This window comes from Biomphalaria glabrata, chromosome 12, assembly GCF_947242115.1.
Source record: "Biomphalaria glabrata chromosome 12, xgBioGlab47.1, whole genome shotgun sequence".
Lineage (NCBI taxonomy): Eukaryota > Metazoa > Mollusca > Gastropoda > Planorbidae > Biomphalaria > Biomphalaria glabrata.
Window position 1 is genome coordinate 33035529 of NC_074722.1, and position 17777 is coordinate 33053305.

Here is a 17777-nt window from a genome sequence, read left to right on the forward strand (position 1 = left end):
GGTAATCCCTAGCCAAACTTACAGCCGAATAGCAGCTTAATAATCCGATCCACAACCAAATCTGCAACGACTTCAACCTCTTAGTTTCCTGAAATCGGCCTGTGTATTCAATTGTTATTATATAATCATTTCTCGATTCCATAAGGGAAAAGTGAGATTCCATTGACTAGTTGTGTATATGAGTTAATTGTTCTATTTAACATTTTTAACATAAGTCAAAACATAAGTCATTCCAAAAGTAAAAAAAACAACATAAGTCATTCCAAAAGTAAAAAAAAAACATAAGTCATTCCAACAATTAAAGTCTCTTTTATTAACCAATGAATGACGAGCAGAGTTAACCCGAAAACTTCCCCTGGAACAGGATCTGTCCAGTGACCTTGTCTCTCAGAAAGTACACGAACGGATGATTGGCAATGAATGACGCTGCTGGTGGCAAAGGAAGTGACTTGAGGGAGGATATTACTGTGGCAGCAGCAGCTACGGTACCAGTTTCTCGGACATCAATCACAGCCTTGTGTATGACTTCATCAAAGGAGAGTTGACCTAAGAGGAAGTGAAGAAACAAAATTTAAAGCTTTTTTTTTCAAATTAACATTTCAACTTCAATGAGTGGAATATGTACATTTTGAGATCCACTCAGTTGATAGTTTGGGAGACGCGGTGGCTGAGCGGTAAAGCGTTGACTTCCAAACCGGGGGTCATGGATTCGAATCCAGGTGAAGACTGGGATTTTTATTTCGGGATCTTTGTGCGCCCCTGAGTCCACCCAGCTCTAATGGGTACCTGACAATAGTTGGGGAAAAGTAAAGGCGGTTGGCCGTTGTGCTGGCCACATGACACCCTCGTTAAACGTAGGCCACAGAAACAGATGACCTTTTACATCATCTGTCCTATAGACCACAAGGTCTGAAAGGGAAACTTCCACTTTACTTTACTTTACAGTTGATAGTTTAGTTATCTTCATTTTATAACTAGATTGGTTTTAGTGAGAAATATAACACGAACTGAAAAAACAAATATAGCATAATAAAAACAAGATACGTTTGTGTTATCACAAACTCAAGTTCGGCCCCCGAAGGTTCCACCCATGGTTCATATTTGGTAAGCAATAGTAAGCAATGTATTTAACAGCATATAGAAATTCTTTAAAAAAAACACTTTTATGAAGCTTAGTTGTATCAATTAGTTTGGATTAGTCATGTAATTAAATTTGTAATAATATCTAGACTAAAAATAATAAATTTATGCGATTAGAAATATTTTTTACCAATTGTTTTTGTTTAGCGCAGTTTCATGCTTTTAGCTTTCTCAATATGCTATGATCCTATCATTTTGTCTAGACCAGTTGGAAAGGGGTGGGGAAAAAATAAGGGGGGGGGGTATCTGGATGAATATTACTGTGATTGCCTTTTAAATGCATTTATAAAAAAAAATATATAAAAAGATGAACGACCTTATTTTGAACTCTAGGGATTTAGCTTTCTAAAGCGTCCTCAATCAAGTATACCAACAACTGATTCATAGATGTGCTTATGAAAATAGAAGGTTTTATAGTTATTGTTAGTCTTAAACTTTAAAGCAAAGTATAAAGGGGACTTATACCACCACGCAAGTCAAATACGATTTCTTTCCCTTGTTCGATACCAAAAATAAATTAATTTACCAATAGTTAATTAGCTTATTGGTTGATTTAAAAAAAAAATGATTTTTGTTTCGTCAGGGAAAGGAGGTAAATGTGCGAAATTTCAGTTTTATTCAAGATTAGGTGTGGGAAAAATAACGAGTAGGCCTACAAACTTCTACCAGACAGACAGACAGACAGCTTAATTAAATTGAAGGTTTCAATACTTTCAGCAGACACATCAGAAGCTTATTGCAGCTATAATAGTTATATTATAAAAAATAATTAATTAATTAAAAATAATAATAATGAGACTGTTTTGATACATTAGTAAACTGTTTTTATACACTTTATATAACTACATGGTGTAATCAAATTAAATTGCCTGTGTTTTTGACTATTAGTAGTATATAGTAATAAAAATGGTGTATTTTTATGAAAAATTCGGCTTACAAATTTGATTTTTACCAAATTTGTTCGAATTCAGACAATAAAAAGTAGTCGCCGCACCTAAACTTTGCTAGCTCTAAAATATGAAATTGGTTTTTCAATATCTTTTCTAGTTATTGAGATGGAAACCCTGAATCGACCTATGTTATAGATCAACTGTACAAACAAACGGATCTATACGAACTTTAGGGACGCCAGTTTTAAGTGACCCAGATTAAGGTTAATATGTAACACACAAGTATTACGTATGGAAGTATTTTTAATCATTTACAAATACAGCCCCCTCCCCCAGAATATTTTAAAAAGTAACGTTAGCCCCCCCCCCCCCGGGTAGCCAATTACGGAGTTCGTTTGAAGGGTCTTAAGCTACTTCAGTGGATTGCGGGGAAATCCATGGCGCCAAGCGTTTCCATGTATTCTGGGTTTCAGAAACTCATTTTGAGGTCAGACCTATGACTTGGCAGTGCGCCATTGGTCTAAATTGCTTACAGGTTGCGACGTCGCAGGTCAGTGTCCAGCCCTACTATCTATAACAATAGGTCAACGCGCTATTTTGAGACTCTCAAAGTCTTAGAGAAATTATACGCCAGAAAAGGGCTTCTTAAAGAGCTTCTTGACTTCATTGAATCGATCTGGTACCAGACATTTTTAAAAAGCAAACTGTCCAACTTAACAGGTAAAAAACGATGTCCATTCATTTACTTTATGAAATTTATTTTAAACATTGGCAATAATTTTTTGTTAACTTGGCCAATTCTCAAATATGAACTTTGAACTGCAATGCAAGTACACGACATTTTTGTAAACCTTGAAAACAACAATAACATAACTCCCCTTTTGTTAATACGTCCCGTCCTATTGTTGGAGAAACTGTCAGGTGTGGTAATCCTAGCTTTAATAACGTGTACAAGATTCCATCCATCTAGACAGACATACAGACAGACAGAGACAGAAAGAACATACATTTTTGATCCTATCTACCTGAAAGAGTGATTCCAGTAAAGTCCGCTCTCGCTGGGTTGAAAGCGTCACTAATGCCGAGCTCCACCAATGTTTTCTTGAGTTTCAAAGAGGTCTCTATTTTAAACTTCGGGATTTCGACTTTGGCTCTGACAGGGGTTAGTCCAACAAATAGTTGACTGGTCTTTCCAGGCAGGGGCAGCAACATTTCTAAAAGAAACATTTCGTTAGTGGCATGTTGAAGTGCCAGTTATCCACTGTTTGATTGAGGGAAGAGATGTGTGATAAAGTGATGATGTTGTATAAAATGAATTGATGTGTGGATGTTGTATAAAGTGAGATGATTATATAATATTGTATAAAGTGAGTTTATGTGATGATGTTGTATAAAGTGAGTTTATGTGATGATGTTGTATAAAGTGAGATGTGATGATAATGTTGTATAAAGTGAGATGTGATGATAATGTTGTATAAAATGAGATGTGATGATAATGTTGTATAAAATGAGATGTGATAATATTGTATAAAGTGAGATGTGATGATGTTGCATAAAGTGAGTTGATGTTTGAATGTTGTAAAAAGTGAGATGATTTGATAATGTTGTATAAAGTGAGATATGATGATTTTGTATGAAGTGAGATGATGTTGTATAAATAGAGATTATGTAATTATGTATAAAGCTAGATGATGAGAGGATGCTGTATAAATTGAGATGAAATGAGGATGTTGTATAAGACAGATGAAGTGAAGATGTTTTATAAAGTCTAGACAATAAAGGTAACGTTTATAAGCTGTTCTCTTAGAAGACATGTTATTTTATTATTTTGTGTGCACTTGTTAGCACTGAAGAATCAATTCATTTTGCAAGTTATTCCGTTTGTAGCACAGCTCATTTCAATATCTAGAAATCATTACACTTTCAGTCATGGACTTAGACTTATTTAAAAAACAAATATGCAACTAGATAGCGGTAATGAAGGAGATTGGATACACAGATCAAGCGCAACGTAATGAGATCTTGTTCAAACTAGAGCTCAAGTAATTTCTTTATTTGGATGGTTACAGTGAAACTAAATTCAGCTTTTAGTGTCCTTAACTTAATTTATTGGGGGGAAATGTCCAATACGATTAATACCAGCAGGCCGAGACAACTATAAAACCACATTACTCACGGAAAATACACATTTTCAGTTTAAAATACACATTTCCAGGTCTGCAAGTACACTTTTCATTTTTGGGATGTAGAAACCTCTGTATTATCAAGCAGTACATTCTTTTCAATGTCTCGGAACAGTACACCAGAATGCAAAAAAATACAAACATAAACATACAGATGCATTCTCAAACTAAAGGGTTGTCTAGACTGCACGGACTGGAATGTGTTTAAAGAGACCACTTCAAATCTGGAAGAATGGGTCGAAGCAGTGACGAATTACGTCAAAGTCTGTGAAAACATGTGTTTCAGAACTAAGAGTATCAAGATATACCCCAACAATAAACCATGGGTCACTGCAAAAATAAAACGGGAATTCATCAAAAAGAAAAGAGCATATGTGAGTGGCGACAGGCAGGAAAGGAAAATAGAACAATGTAATCTCAGCGTCGCTCTTGAGGAAGGGAGGAGAAACTACCGCACCAAGCTGGAAGACTCGATTAAGACAAGTGAGATGAGACAGGCGTGGGGCATCATGAACAAAATGTCAGGAGTACAAGTTAAAAGTAAAAAAATAATCTTGCTACGAAAGACGACAAAACATAATCCAACGAGTTCAATGATTTCTATTGTCGTTTGGACACTAACGATTTTAATTATCTAAGACTCAAAGCACTGGAAGATGTCAAAGTTAAAAACTGTTTAGAATTAGCGATTATTAAAGAGCAAGTCTCCAATATTTTCAAAAACGTCAACCCAACGAAAGCTGGCCTGATAAAATAAAAGGGCGAATATTAAACGAATGTGCTGAACAACTAGCTGAACCTTTCCTAGAGATTTTTTCCACTTCATTACTAAACCACGAGATACCATCTGTGTGGAACTCTTATTTTAGACCTGTTTCAACTTACTTCCATTGGTTCCAAACTGGTTAAACTGTTTCTTCTAAATGATCTCTGTAGTAAGTTGGACCCTTTACAATTTGCTTAGACGCTGTCATCCTAAATATTTTAAATTGTGTCTACAAACATCTGGACTTACCTAACACTTATGTAAGATTGTTCTTTATTGATTTCTCATCAGCTTTTAACACTATACAACTTCATTTACTTATTGAAAAAATGAAAGCGTTGAAGATTAGTCCATGTATAATACTATGGGCTAATGAATTTTTGATCCTAATACCTAGGAGGGTTAGGGTAAACAATGCAATATCAAATTCACGCTTTGTCAACACAGGGGCGCCCCAGGGGGCTGTGACATCGCCATTATGGTTCATTTTGTACACCAATGATTTTCAATCCGATAGTCCTTTTTGTACCTTCACAAAATTCGAAATAGTAAATCCCCCTTTGGGTTAGGATTTTGTGATTTACCATCACAAAAGAGATACAGACACCGATAGCAAAGACAAACAGGCAAACACTCTTTTGTTCCCCTGGCAATCAAATCATTAAATAGAAACCATCTGATATAAACTTTGTCACATGTAAATTATGAGTGAATCTGGTGTGAATGTACATTTTGTTTCTTTCTAGTTACAATGTTTTGTTTGGTGTAATGCACAAATTGTAAGACAAATTTCTATATGGACAATAAAGATTATTATTATTATTATTATTATACGACAGATTCTGATAAGTTTAATGATATAAATATAATGCTTACCTAGTTCAGTGATGGCTTCAGCGGTCTGGGGTAATGCAATGTAAAAACTAAATCTACCTCCTTTGAAAGGAAATTCAGCAACATCAACGCCAATGGTATTATCTCTTTTAATATTCAAAGTTCTGTCATTATCCAGCATCATGTCCACCTGATCAGGAACAATAAAACATTTAATATCTAGTCACTTCAATAGTTATGTTGTTATCCACCAATTTGCAGAACTTAAATGGACGGCAGCGGCATTGCAATCAGGACCGGATTTAAGTATGTGGAGACCCCTACAGTTTTTTTGAAACCGATAGATAGATGGATAGACAGACAGATAGACAGACAGACAGATAGATAGATAGATAGATAGAAGGATAGACAGACAGATAGATAGATGGATAGACAGATAGATAGACAGACAGATAGATAGATATATAGACAGGCAGACAGATAGACAGACAGATAGATAGATAGATAGATAGACAGACACACAGACAGACAGATAGATAGACAGGCAGACAGACAGACAGATAGATAGACAGACAGACAGACAGATAGATAGATAGATAGATAGATAGATAGATAGATAGATAGATAGATAGACAGGCAGACAGATAGATAGATAGATAGACAGACAGACAGACAGATAGATAGACAGGCAGACAGATAGATAGATAGATAGATAGATAGATAGATAGATAGATAGATAGATAGATAGATAGATAGACAGATAGACAGACAGGCAGACAGATAGATAGATAGATAGATAGATAGATAGATAGATAGATAGATGATAGATAGATAGATAGATAGATAGATAGATAGATAGATAGATTAAATAAGATTAGATAGATAGATAGATAGATAGATAGATAGATAGATAGATAGATAGATAGATAGATAGATAGATAGATAGATAGATAGATAGATAGATTGATAGATAGATAGATATAGATAGATAGATAGATAAATAGATAGATAGATAATCTCACCTTCTTTTTAACAAAACAATTATTAAATACTCATATTTTAGTTACAAAAAGTCTATATTTTTTAGTTTGTGGGGGGTAAGGCCATTAGTAGACGCACTGGCGCAAATCCGAAGCCGTATTTACTTATTCAGCGCTCTACAAGCGTACACTTCTTAATCACGACATTTTTGCCAGTTTCTGACCTGCCGAAATTTTGATATATTTTTCTCTTTTGTGGAGGCACATTTATTGTGGAGGCACTGGTGTTGTTTGCTCCACCTGCCCTCTCTTATATCCGGCCCTGATTGCAAGCTTGGCTAGAAAAGATTCAATAAGCCCTGGACCATGACTAATGTAGGCCAACATTCGCTATTTAAAGATGGCATTTTTTTTTACTACTTTACTACCGGAACACATACGGCTGTCACAAATACGATGGGCTGGCCACATGTGCTGAAAACCAACCCCAGCATCCCTAATAGCAGTGGCGTAGCTATGGTGGGAATTTGAAACACCCCCAGGGTATTCGACATTTCTTTTTTACATTTAATATTAAACATTACGCCATTATCTCATCTCATGATGTTGAATGTCAAAAATGAAGGGCCCCAAAATGATGGAGAATCCCTAACTACCCCACTGCCTAAAAGGCTCAATGAGGGTCCAATAACGGTTAGAATGCGATCTCTAAGGTGGTCAAAGAAAACGCTTTATGGACAACCTAAATGTCTTCCTAAAGAAGCTCCAACATGGACCCTGCCTCCTGGCAGACGGAAGTAGACCATCATATCGCAGGGGGAAAAAAAACCTAGGATGAAGAAAGGCGCTATGGAAGAGAATCAAGCCAACTCGCACTCGCTTCAGCTGGGAAAGAAGTCGTTACTGAATAGCCTTCTAGAAAAAAAAAAAAACAACTCACTATCTTGACCGTGCTGATCGATTGGCGAAAATCTTTTTTCTTCGTTAAGGCGTCTTTGAAAGATGTTTCCCATGTTCCATTAAAGAAGATGGTGTTGATTAAAAGCATTGCGGTGGCTGGAGTTACGGTTCCTGGATGAAAAGATGAATACATATATTGTCACAGGCAAAACTGTTCACGTACTGTGACTTGTGCGTTCGTGAATTTAGTGGATGCGGAGCTTGAAAGTGTAAATAGTGAGCATGAGTTAGGTAGGACCGGAAGTAAGGTAGGACCGGAAGTAAGGTTTGACCGGAAGTAAGGTAGGACCGGAAGTAAGGTAGGACCGGAAGTAAGGTTTGACCGGAAGTAAGGTTTGACCGGGAGTAAGGTTTGACCGGAAGTAGAGTTTGACCGGAAGTAAGGTTTGACCGGAAGTAAGGTAGGACCGGAAGTAAGGTTTGACCGGATGTAAGGTTTGACCGGAAGTAAGGTTTGACCGGGAGTAAGGTTCATGGGTGTAACCATGATTCCCCCCCCCGCGCCACACTCACACATATGTATTTCATTTAAACCCCTCCTTCTGCCTACGCCCATGGTAAGGTTGTATGAGAGATCGAGAGTTTGGTCAGTAAGTAGTGGTAGCAAGTCTTAGTTGAAGCAAAGTGAAGTAGATGTGAAGATGTTGGTTAGTTCCCGATAAGGACCTACACTTACCATATTTACTGGTATCGAGAGATAGACAGAAAGAGAGACAGACAACAGCAGTGCTCTCGCAGGTCTTTGGAGACACATATGTGACCCCCCCCCCAAAAAAAAAACAAACAAAAAAACAACAACAACAATAAAAAAAAAATAAAATAGACCCCAGGTAGTCACGTCTTTGTCTGCAACAAGCTTGGCAAAATATGCAGGTCGAAACTAGGTCGTCGTGGTAACGTGAAATACTCTAGTCGTTCTTAATCTATGCAATCTAAGACAGCGACTTTTTCATGATGTTTTAAAACCCATATTTAGCTTGAACACTGTAACTTTATATCCCTATGGAAACGTTGATATTTCTGTGTTATTTAGAAGTTTACAGCTGTAGAAATAAGTTAGAAAACCAAGCATCTGAGTTTTTTTAGGTACAGCAATAAGTCCTGATTGAATCGTTTACCTTGAGCCAGTGTGTTGACGACCATATTGTTGGTTTTACTGGCGATGTAATCATTGATAGGCTTCTCAGGTCCACCGGCAGCCGAGAAGTTAATGCTGTCAGTCCGAGCAGAATAATAGTTCAAGGTCTCTTGGATGAACGATGGGGCAGTTTGAAATTTAGGATTCAGGAAGATAGCGTTGGCTGTGTAGGTCTGGACATCTCTTATTCCATTAATCTGGGCGGTAATAAAAATCAAATACTTTATGTTGTTGTTTTTTAAAAAAGATTTTGCTTAATAGCCAAAAACAGTTATTAATAATGTATTTGCATGTTTGAAATCTTCATGGGTTATCTGTGCTCATTTTCAAACAAGGTCTTTAAGCGTGAAGTGAATCAATCTAATAATAATAATAATAATAATAATAATAATAATATCGAAGTTGTTAGTGAACGGATGCTGCGGAGGTGGGGGAGGTGCTGGCTGGGTCTTGTGACCTTTCACCACTGGTGTGGTAATTTGCATACGGGCGAAATGACTCTGGATCAGAAGAATGTTTTTTATGGACATTCCGATGGTCTAGAGGTTAATTTCGCTTGGTGCGTTATCGCTAGGCTTTGGTGTCGAATCCGAAGTCACAGGTTCGAGCCTCGGTCGGCGCATACCCTTATTTTCGTAGCATTTTAATTCACTACTTTCTCTCGTAAAAACGTGGTCCCTTGTGCTGTTATTCATTTTTGTTTAATATATGTAATATCTAATAATAGTTAAACCTCTTTTAATGAGGTATTAAATTATCTTATATTATCTTATAAATAACAAACAGTCCTTCAAAAGAGATGATAATTAAGTCCTGTGCCTATTTATGTCGCGCATGCTAAAAGGGTTCAACTTTGTTAAGTCGTTGTTTGTTGTTGCTTATTCATGCAGCCCACTCCATGCTCTAATGGCACTAGGAGCACTCGTATCAATTTGTCCACGCATATGGAATAAGAAATGTACCTTTATCTTTGTGTCTTCTGTGTATTCTATTAGTATTTATTTTATTTTACACTGTGTATTACTAAGTTTTAGTCTTCTGCTTTCCTTGGAGGTGGCAAAATATGTAGGTCATAGCTGGGGCTGCGTTGTCATGAAAAATACTGCATTCCTCATTGATCTTCGGACTCTGAGATATGCCTCATTATTGTCTTCTGTTCTAGAGTGTTTTTAAGTTTTGTGATTTTAATAATGATTTAGCTCTAGTAGAATGTAAATATTTATTTGTCATAAATCTAACAGATCTTTGACCCATATTCTAATATTGGTCTAACCAGGTTTAAATGGCATTTTAATGTTTTATTGTTTGATTCGAAAAAAAAAAATGCGTTGTTTGATCTAATTTTAGTAAAAACAAATCTTATACTATGAAGATAATAATAAATGTTTACAATGATTCTTATAGTGAGATATAATTTTAGTAGAAAGTCCCTGAAATGTTATATACATCCATGCAAGTGGAATTCCATTACACGCGAAACGTGCTAGTAGAGAGCCTTCAGTTTGAAACGATTTGAAAGATTTGTTCTTTAACTTTTAGTAATAATGCGCTTTGGTTAACGTACTTTATGAAATAAATATGCCTGCAATAGCTAGTTCATTGCTACGTGATGCACGCATCTCGTGGTCCCAAGAGAAGTGTAAACAAGAAGTTTACTAAAACTTTGGCTTCGCAAAAAAAAAAAGTTTCTAAACAGAAGATTACAGATTGAAAAGGAGTTAATTAGAAATTAAAAGTTTTTACTTTAATTACCGCTGGAGAGTTTGCAAATGGAATGCCGAGTTTAAAAAAAAGAGAAAAGTTTATATAGGGATACATCAGTCAATAAGTTGTAAGCTTCATTCTAAATACTTAGAGAATCCATTATTGAAATAAAGTTTTATTTTGTGTAAGTAGAGTGTTCAATATTTCGGATTTTGTTCATTTTTAACTAACAAATATCACCGGAATACTTTGGACATTGGTGTAGTGGTGGATGAGCGTCAAAGTGCTTGCTTTATGAACTCCGGGTTCGAATCATGTTGACTGGGATTTTTTTTTATTTCGGGATCTTTAGGGCGCCCCTAAGTCCACCCTGCTCTAATTAGTTGGCATTAGTTGGGGAAAATTTCAGACGGTGGTTCGTTGTGCTGGCCACATGACATCCTCGTTAAACGTGGGTCACAACAACAGATGACCGTTACTTCATCTGCTCTATAGATCGCAGGGTCTGAAAGGGGAACTTTAATTTTCTTTGGATATTGGTTTATCTTCGGAAAGTACAAAGACATATTTAATATTAAGCACTCAATTCCACTGTTGCATTAACAAACTTTCCATATGTGCTGGAAATGAGTTTCGATGTTTAGAAAATTTGTGGCATTATCAATAGCAGCATTAACGACATATAAAATAATAAGTTATATGTTTACCTGTTGAATAAGTTCCTTGTAAATAGTATGCACCGAATCACCAAGGGAAGTAATAGAAAGTGTTCTGCTTAACTCAGTAGCGGTATTTCCCCTTGCACCAAGTGATGCCATCGTCAATGCCGAATGGATGCTGACATGTTTAAAACGAGATAAATCATCAGTAAAAAGTATAAATGTATAAATCTATAATTCTAGATCTAGGGTTTCAGTTCAGTATTTGTACTTTTGAGTGTGAATGGTTGTACACTTTCAGTTTATACAGGGAAAAAAAAAGGATAAATAGAAATGGGTATAAAAAGATTAATCCACATTAACTCCTATGATTCGTTCAGTCATAACACGTTTTCATGTGACTTTGGCGCACTATTTTGGAGAGACACTCCCGTCCACATATATCGCAGGTTAGGGTGGCTTTCGCAAAAAAGGAGCCGGGCATTTTTTTTTTATGGCACGCTTTTCTTCCAGAGTTGAGGCCCATGTTTTTTCACTGTCCATATCTTTCTTGGTCACCGTCTCTTTCCAACTAGTGCGGTCTATGGCTATGTCTTCCGCAGTCCTGATATTTAGTTACGGACAGAGGGATGGTACAATGGGTCTAAATCCACTTAGCCTCAGAACTTTGCAGTGCTGGAATAACGTACAGATTACTGAAGCTGCAGCTTAATTCTCCCAGTTTCTTAGGTATTCCACATATTGTTGAATAGATTTTGTTTTAAATAATAATAAATAATAAGTTATAATTGTATGACCTATATACTTGTTTATCAGTATAGGGTCACATGACAATGACATATGATATCTGGACTCAATATCAAAAATATGTTAAGGCCATACCAACTCTAAAACCGGCCTTGGATTTCTAAATTATAAAAGCTCCATGCATGCCTTATGGAGTGTAAATGCATGTTTCTGATGGTTGTGTAGGCAGACTAGATTATGATGAAATCTCGAGATGGTCTAGGTCTATTTTTAGTGAGTTCACTCTTGATTATTTTCCTTGTGATTCTACATTTATCCACACTGAAGTTGAAAGCTGTGCAAAATTTGTTAATGAAAGAGAAATTCAGATCTGCTTAGAAAGAAATGTGTTCAAGTTTAGGGCAAGTTCAATAAATTAAGGCTTAAATACGCTTACATCGAATTAGCCGTACAAGCTGATTGCAGCTACAAACCAAGGACCGAGTGTCAACACTAGATAATGAGAGGCGGAAAAGGAGAGGTGCAGAGTAAGATAAACATGTCATTGAACCACAACAACTTGTATAGATCCGGTTATTCTAGCTAAGAAAAGTTGCTTTTAGTTTCATTACAAATTTAACCAAGCAAAATATAACAAATCCTTTCTAGACGAGAAAAATTTCATATTTGAAACTATATTTACAAATAATTCACTAGTTAATTCCCTTATTCGATATCACACAAAATAATTTATTTCCAATAATCAATTGACTAATTGGTTAATTTTTACAATTCATTCATGTTTTTTTTAAGTACACTAAGTAATTGTTTAAAGTTTATACTTGGTCCGACAATGGATGTGGGAGAAATAGCATGTTACATTTGCACTACATATTTAGCCATATCTGTGAATACTGAAGTAATAATTTCTCGTGTTTGTATCAAACAAAATAATTAATTACCAGTAATTTATTTGACTAATTAGTTAAATTTTAAAAAATTCATTCATGTAAATGTCTACACCAATGAATATTATTGCAAAGTTTCAACTCGATCTGAGAATGGGTGTGGGAGAAATAACGTGTACAAACTTTTTACTAGACAGGCAGACAGAGAGAGTTGATATAGGGGCTAAGCTTTATAAAAAAAAAAGCAGCCAAAACAATATAGTTCTAATAAATCTATTTCAAAAATTTCTTGACGATACCTACTCTCTACACAGAATTAGAGTAGCATCAACTCACCTGTAGGAAGAGTACACAGAATTAAAATAGCATCAACTCACCTGTTTGAAGAGTACACAGAATAAAAATAGCATCAACTCACCTATAGGGAGAGTACACAGAATAAAAATAGCATCAACTCACCTATAGGGAGAGTACACAGAATTAAAATAGCATCAACTCACCTGTAGGGAGAGTACACAGAATTAAAGTAGCATCAACTCACCTGTAGGGAGAGTACACAGAATTAAAGTAGCATCAACTCACCTGTAGGGAGAGTACACAGAATTAAAATAGCATCAACTCACCTGTAGGGAGAGTACACAGAATAAAAATAGCATCAACTCACCTGTAGGGAGAGTACACAGAATTAAACTCTCTGACAGAAATCTTCTGATAAAGTTTCTGGGAAAAGTCTGAACATGCCGTTGACAGGGCCAACTGCTGATTTAGATCGGCGCTGACCAGCTGACCGATTACAACCAGGACCACAGTGACATAAAACATATTGAACACTCTTGATCTGTTAAACAAAAAGTTGTACAAGTTAAAAGCTGACAAGTAAAGTATTAACCAGGACTACAGCCCTGTTTGATTTAATGTTTAGTTTATTATTATCTAAATTACAAGTTAAGACATATACATTATCCATTGACAAAAATACCATAAATAAATAAAAAATACTTGCAACAGATCTAGACCAACAACAATAAATGTGTGTGATTAGAAATATTTTTACCAATTGTTATTATTTAGCGCTATGTCATGCTTTTAGCTTTCTCAGTAGGATATAATCCTTTCACTTGCCTGGACCAATGGAGAAATGGAGGGGGGGGGGGGGAGAAATGGATATCTGGATGAATTTTACCATATTCGTTTTTTTAAAGCAAGAACGACCTAAATTCGAACCCATGACTGAAGCCTCCTCCAACACTCTAACCACTCTGCTAGTGAGATGGGTATGAAAATTGAGGATTTTATAGTTATTAGTTATCTATTTCCTGTTTCCCTTACTTTAAAGCTGCGACCTATAAAGGGGACTTATTTAGCTTATACCACCTATTTAGTCAAGTGCAATTTCTTTCCCTTGTTCGAGACTCACAAAAAAAAATCAATTACCAATAGCTTATTAACTAATTGGTTATATCTAAAATTGATTCTTGTGCTGTCAGGTTAAAGAAATAATTATGCAAAACTTCAGCGTGATCCGAGATTGGGTTTCGGAGAAAAAAAATTGTAATAACATTTTACCAGACAGACAGAAAGACAGAGTGAGTTGATATAAGCTTTGTAAAAAGGGGCATTATGAAAAATTAGATATTTTAGGTTATAAGTATTGTTCATACTAAAAGTTAATCACACTTCACAGTAATCTGATTTTTTTGGGGTTTAAACTTGGATTTTTAACATCCCGTTTACGTTTCTTTAGCAAAAAAAAAAAAATACAGTAAGAGAGAAAAAGAAGAGAAAAGGATAAGAAGAAATGTGTTGGCGATAAAATGGAACCTGAAGAAAAATTAAGAAAATGAAATGAAGTTGAGAGAGATTTTGAAATAAACAGACCAAATAAACAATGTCAAGGACGACATATTTAGAGATCATAGTGACCAACAAAGGGAAACAACTCTTATTTTGTGGTGCAAACGACAGAACTTAGAAATTCGATTTTGCAGTATTTGCTTATTTTATTAGAGAGATTAATTCACTTGGTGGCCTACGGGTTAATTATGCCAGTAGTTTTGTGAAACACCTACTCAGGCCACGCGGAACACTAGGGATTAGAGAAGGACCTTTAAGTGTCTTGCATCCCTTGCGGCCAAACCGCAAATCTCGGTCTGGATATAAACTTATGTAAATGTTATTGTGGGTAGAAGTCCTGTGGTAATCGGAGACGTGAATTAAAATATGAAAGACTCTATTGATAACAATAAACTTAATTCTTGTGAATTAAATTTGAGCTTTTATTTTAGAAACTCAGTAGTTGGCTACTTTTTGTATAACTGTACATCCAATTGAAGGACGTTTAATTATTTTCTTTTAAACTTAATTTGAATGCATAATAAAGATATTCTCTAGCACCTAAAAATGTATTTTAAATTTCTTTATTTACATATGTGTATTATGTCCCTTAGTTGAATAGCCCCTCACTGCTCCCTGACACGAGATCAGCTGCGCACAATGTAAAATATATTTCAGTTCGAGGTTTAGCTACTCGTAATAATGATCTATACTTACCCGCGACAATAAATCATAAACTGTAGGTCACAGGAAAATAAATTTTAAAGTTTATTTAGTTCTCACTTCTCCAATTTTCCTTTAACCAAATCTTTCTTTATTTATTCTTTTTTGAAGTAACGTCTGTATTATATAGGGTAAGATAAACATAGTCTCACGTTTATTGAAAGTATTTGCGTGTGTATATTTTGTGTGTGTATTTTTAAACTCTCTTTGTAATCTTGGTTTTTTTGTTGTTGTTGTTTAGCAGGTTATCCTAAGTGTTACTAACATTAGATTAGGGACTATCTCTAGATTTCCAGTTACTAAAGGAGGAAAATATTTATCAGCCAACTTTATCTCTTATAAACAAAGATAATGAAGATGTACTTTTATTTTTTTTTTATTATTATTTTTTCGGATATAACCTATACATGAACATTTTTTCACTAATTCTAGATACCTAGATATAATAAACCAAGACTCTATATTATTGTTAAAAATGAATCAACTTACAAGCAAAATAGGGAAAAAATTGTATTAAAATAAACAAAACATCTCTCTCTTGATACTGCAAGATTTATCTACCTTTTCTACTTACAAATAAATTAATTGTCACTAGTAAATCAACTGTTTGTTGTTGTTGTTTTAAATTAATTCGTGTATTTTTATCGACAAAGAATAATTGTGCAAAGTTTCAATTTGATCAGTGAACGGGAGAAGGAAAAAATAAAGAGTACAAGATTTGTTCCAGTCAGTTGCTATTTTAAAAACGTTTATCCCTTGATTTTATTTCTAGCTTTTGATTCGTGCTTATTTTCCTTTTAAGATTTCGACTAAAAAAGATCTGAAAAAAAAAAAAGATGTTGAGATGTCTGCGTAATTATTTAATGATATCTCCGGAAGTAATACAAAATATAATAATTGCAAAGAAAAAATATCTCCTTTTTGAAGTATGGGAATAGTGTTGTACTGATGTTTCCAAAACTGAGGATCATTAATCAATTTAAAAATTAGCCAACAAATCAATTAATTATTAGTAATTAATTATTTTCGGTAATATCGATTAAGGGAATTAGCCTCTACATTACCGAGAGATGTATTTGTAATTGCGGAGTGCTTTCCTTTAGATTTTAAAAAATATTTTGCGCTTGTTTTTATCATTTATTTATAGACTGCATTGGAAACACCAAATACTCATGTTTACCAAGTAAATGTTTTGTGACTTCAGTTTCCTAACCAAATTTAACATATGTTCAGAATTTATTTTCCTTTTTTTTTTTTTTTAGGAACTAAAGTTAAATTTTTTCCCCCCAATTGTCTGTAAGGTAAAATGATGGTCTGGTTTGGTATTATTATTAGACAGCTAGATCTATTTAACTGATCTTACCTTGAAGAAGTCCTTCGAGAAACTAGAAAAAAAGGAACCTTCCCCGTATTTTTAAAGTAGCTCTCTAAAGCGGCGATAAAATAAACCTTTAGGCTTAAAAACAACTGCTAATTAAGCATTTTTATAAACAGTCAAGTTTGATCGTGACTTTAATTAATATTGATTTCTAGCTCGGGACGTTAACATACAGCGCCCCACTATATGGGATAAATAATACCCAGAAAAACACAAGGCAATGGCAGAAGACGAATCCTTTTTTTTTTTTGCTATAGACTTCTATAGACTTAATACTTTGCATACTTTGGTAACTGCAGGGCTGAGTAAGGAAGAAAAAACGGATACCAAGTATTATTACTATGAGTAGAGTCTTCTTCTTCTTCTTCTGTCGGGGGTGAAAGTAGGGATAAGCTCCCACTTTCCAAGTAATGCTCCCATGGCTTGCGTCTCTAAACGCCTCTGACAGTCCAATCCAGCTCCTGGCCTTCACGTGTGATTTTCCCAAAAATCCGGCGGAACCTGTTCTTACAAACTGACAGGAGAAGGGATGAAAGGCGGAACACTGGCGCCTCGTGTTGATGGGGCATGTCAGCCTAAATAACGCAACCCATCTAGGAGAAGGAAAACTCTGACTCCAAACCTCCACTTTGTGGCGATACTCCCTCGTCTGGGTATCGGGGCTTGGAAATGACCAAGAGTAATACTAACCCCACTGCTTTTCCATTTGCATTTCATTTCACTAAGGCGTGCTTTTTGACGGAGTTCCGGACTGCACTACTCCAGACGGAGGTCTATGTCTCACTACGCTCTTCTACTGGATATAAACCCATCACGAAGTTTTTTTTTCTGGAACTGGTGAATGTGATAGCGTGAAGGTGTCCTGGATCCAGGATGTGACGATTCCACAGGACATACCCAGGGCACAGTCAACCTTAAGCTTTCTACTGCAAAATAGTTTCATTTTGAGAGCTCT

General features: G+C 35.4%; 1 protein-coding gene across 3 annotated transcripts; it reads right to left on the minus strand.

Annotated features, from left to right (window-relative positions):
- Window positions 1–293: 293 nt before the first annotated feature.
- LOC106056942 (serpin B6-like) lies at window positions 294–16923 on the minus strand. Of its 3 annotated transcripts, none has more exons than XM_056006126.1 (8): window positions 16808–16923; window positions 13553–13726; window positions 11303–11432; window positions 8872–9088; window positions 7734–7864; window positions 5856–6003; window positions 3056–3244; window positions 294–546 (listed from the first exon to the last, which is right to left on the minus strand). In XM_056006126.1, the coding sequence occupies exons 2-8, from the start codon at window positions 13708–13710 to the stop codon at window positions 338–340; spliced, it is 1182 nt and encodes a 393-aa protein (XP_055862101.1). In that variant the 5' UTR covers window positions 13711–13726; window positions 16808–16923; the 3' UTR covers window positions 294–337. The 3 variants fall into 3 exon arrangements, with proteins under 3 accessions (XP_055862101.1, XP_055862100.1, XP_055862102.1); XM_056006125.1 differs by lacking the exon at window positions 16808–16923 and adding an exon at window positions 15439–15484; XM_056006127.1 differs by lacking the exons at window positions 13553–13726; window positions 16808–16923 and adding an exon at window positions 13389–13469.
- Window positions 16924–17777: the final 854 nt, after the last annotated feature.

Excerpts from the sequence above, each read along its gene's own strand:
- LOC106056942 (XM_056006125.1), bottom strand. Across the intron at positions 6,004-7,733 it reads CGATCAGCACGGTCAAGATA|GTGGACATGATGCTGGATAA; the intron begins GTGAGTTGTTTT and ends GTTCCTGATCAG. Across the intron at positions 547-3,055 it reads TACTGGAATCACTCTTTCAG|GTCAACTCTCCTTTGATGAA; the intron begins GTAGATAGGATC and ends ACTTCCTCTTAG.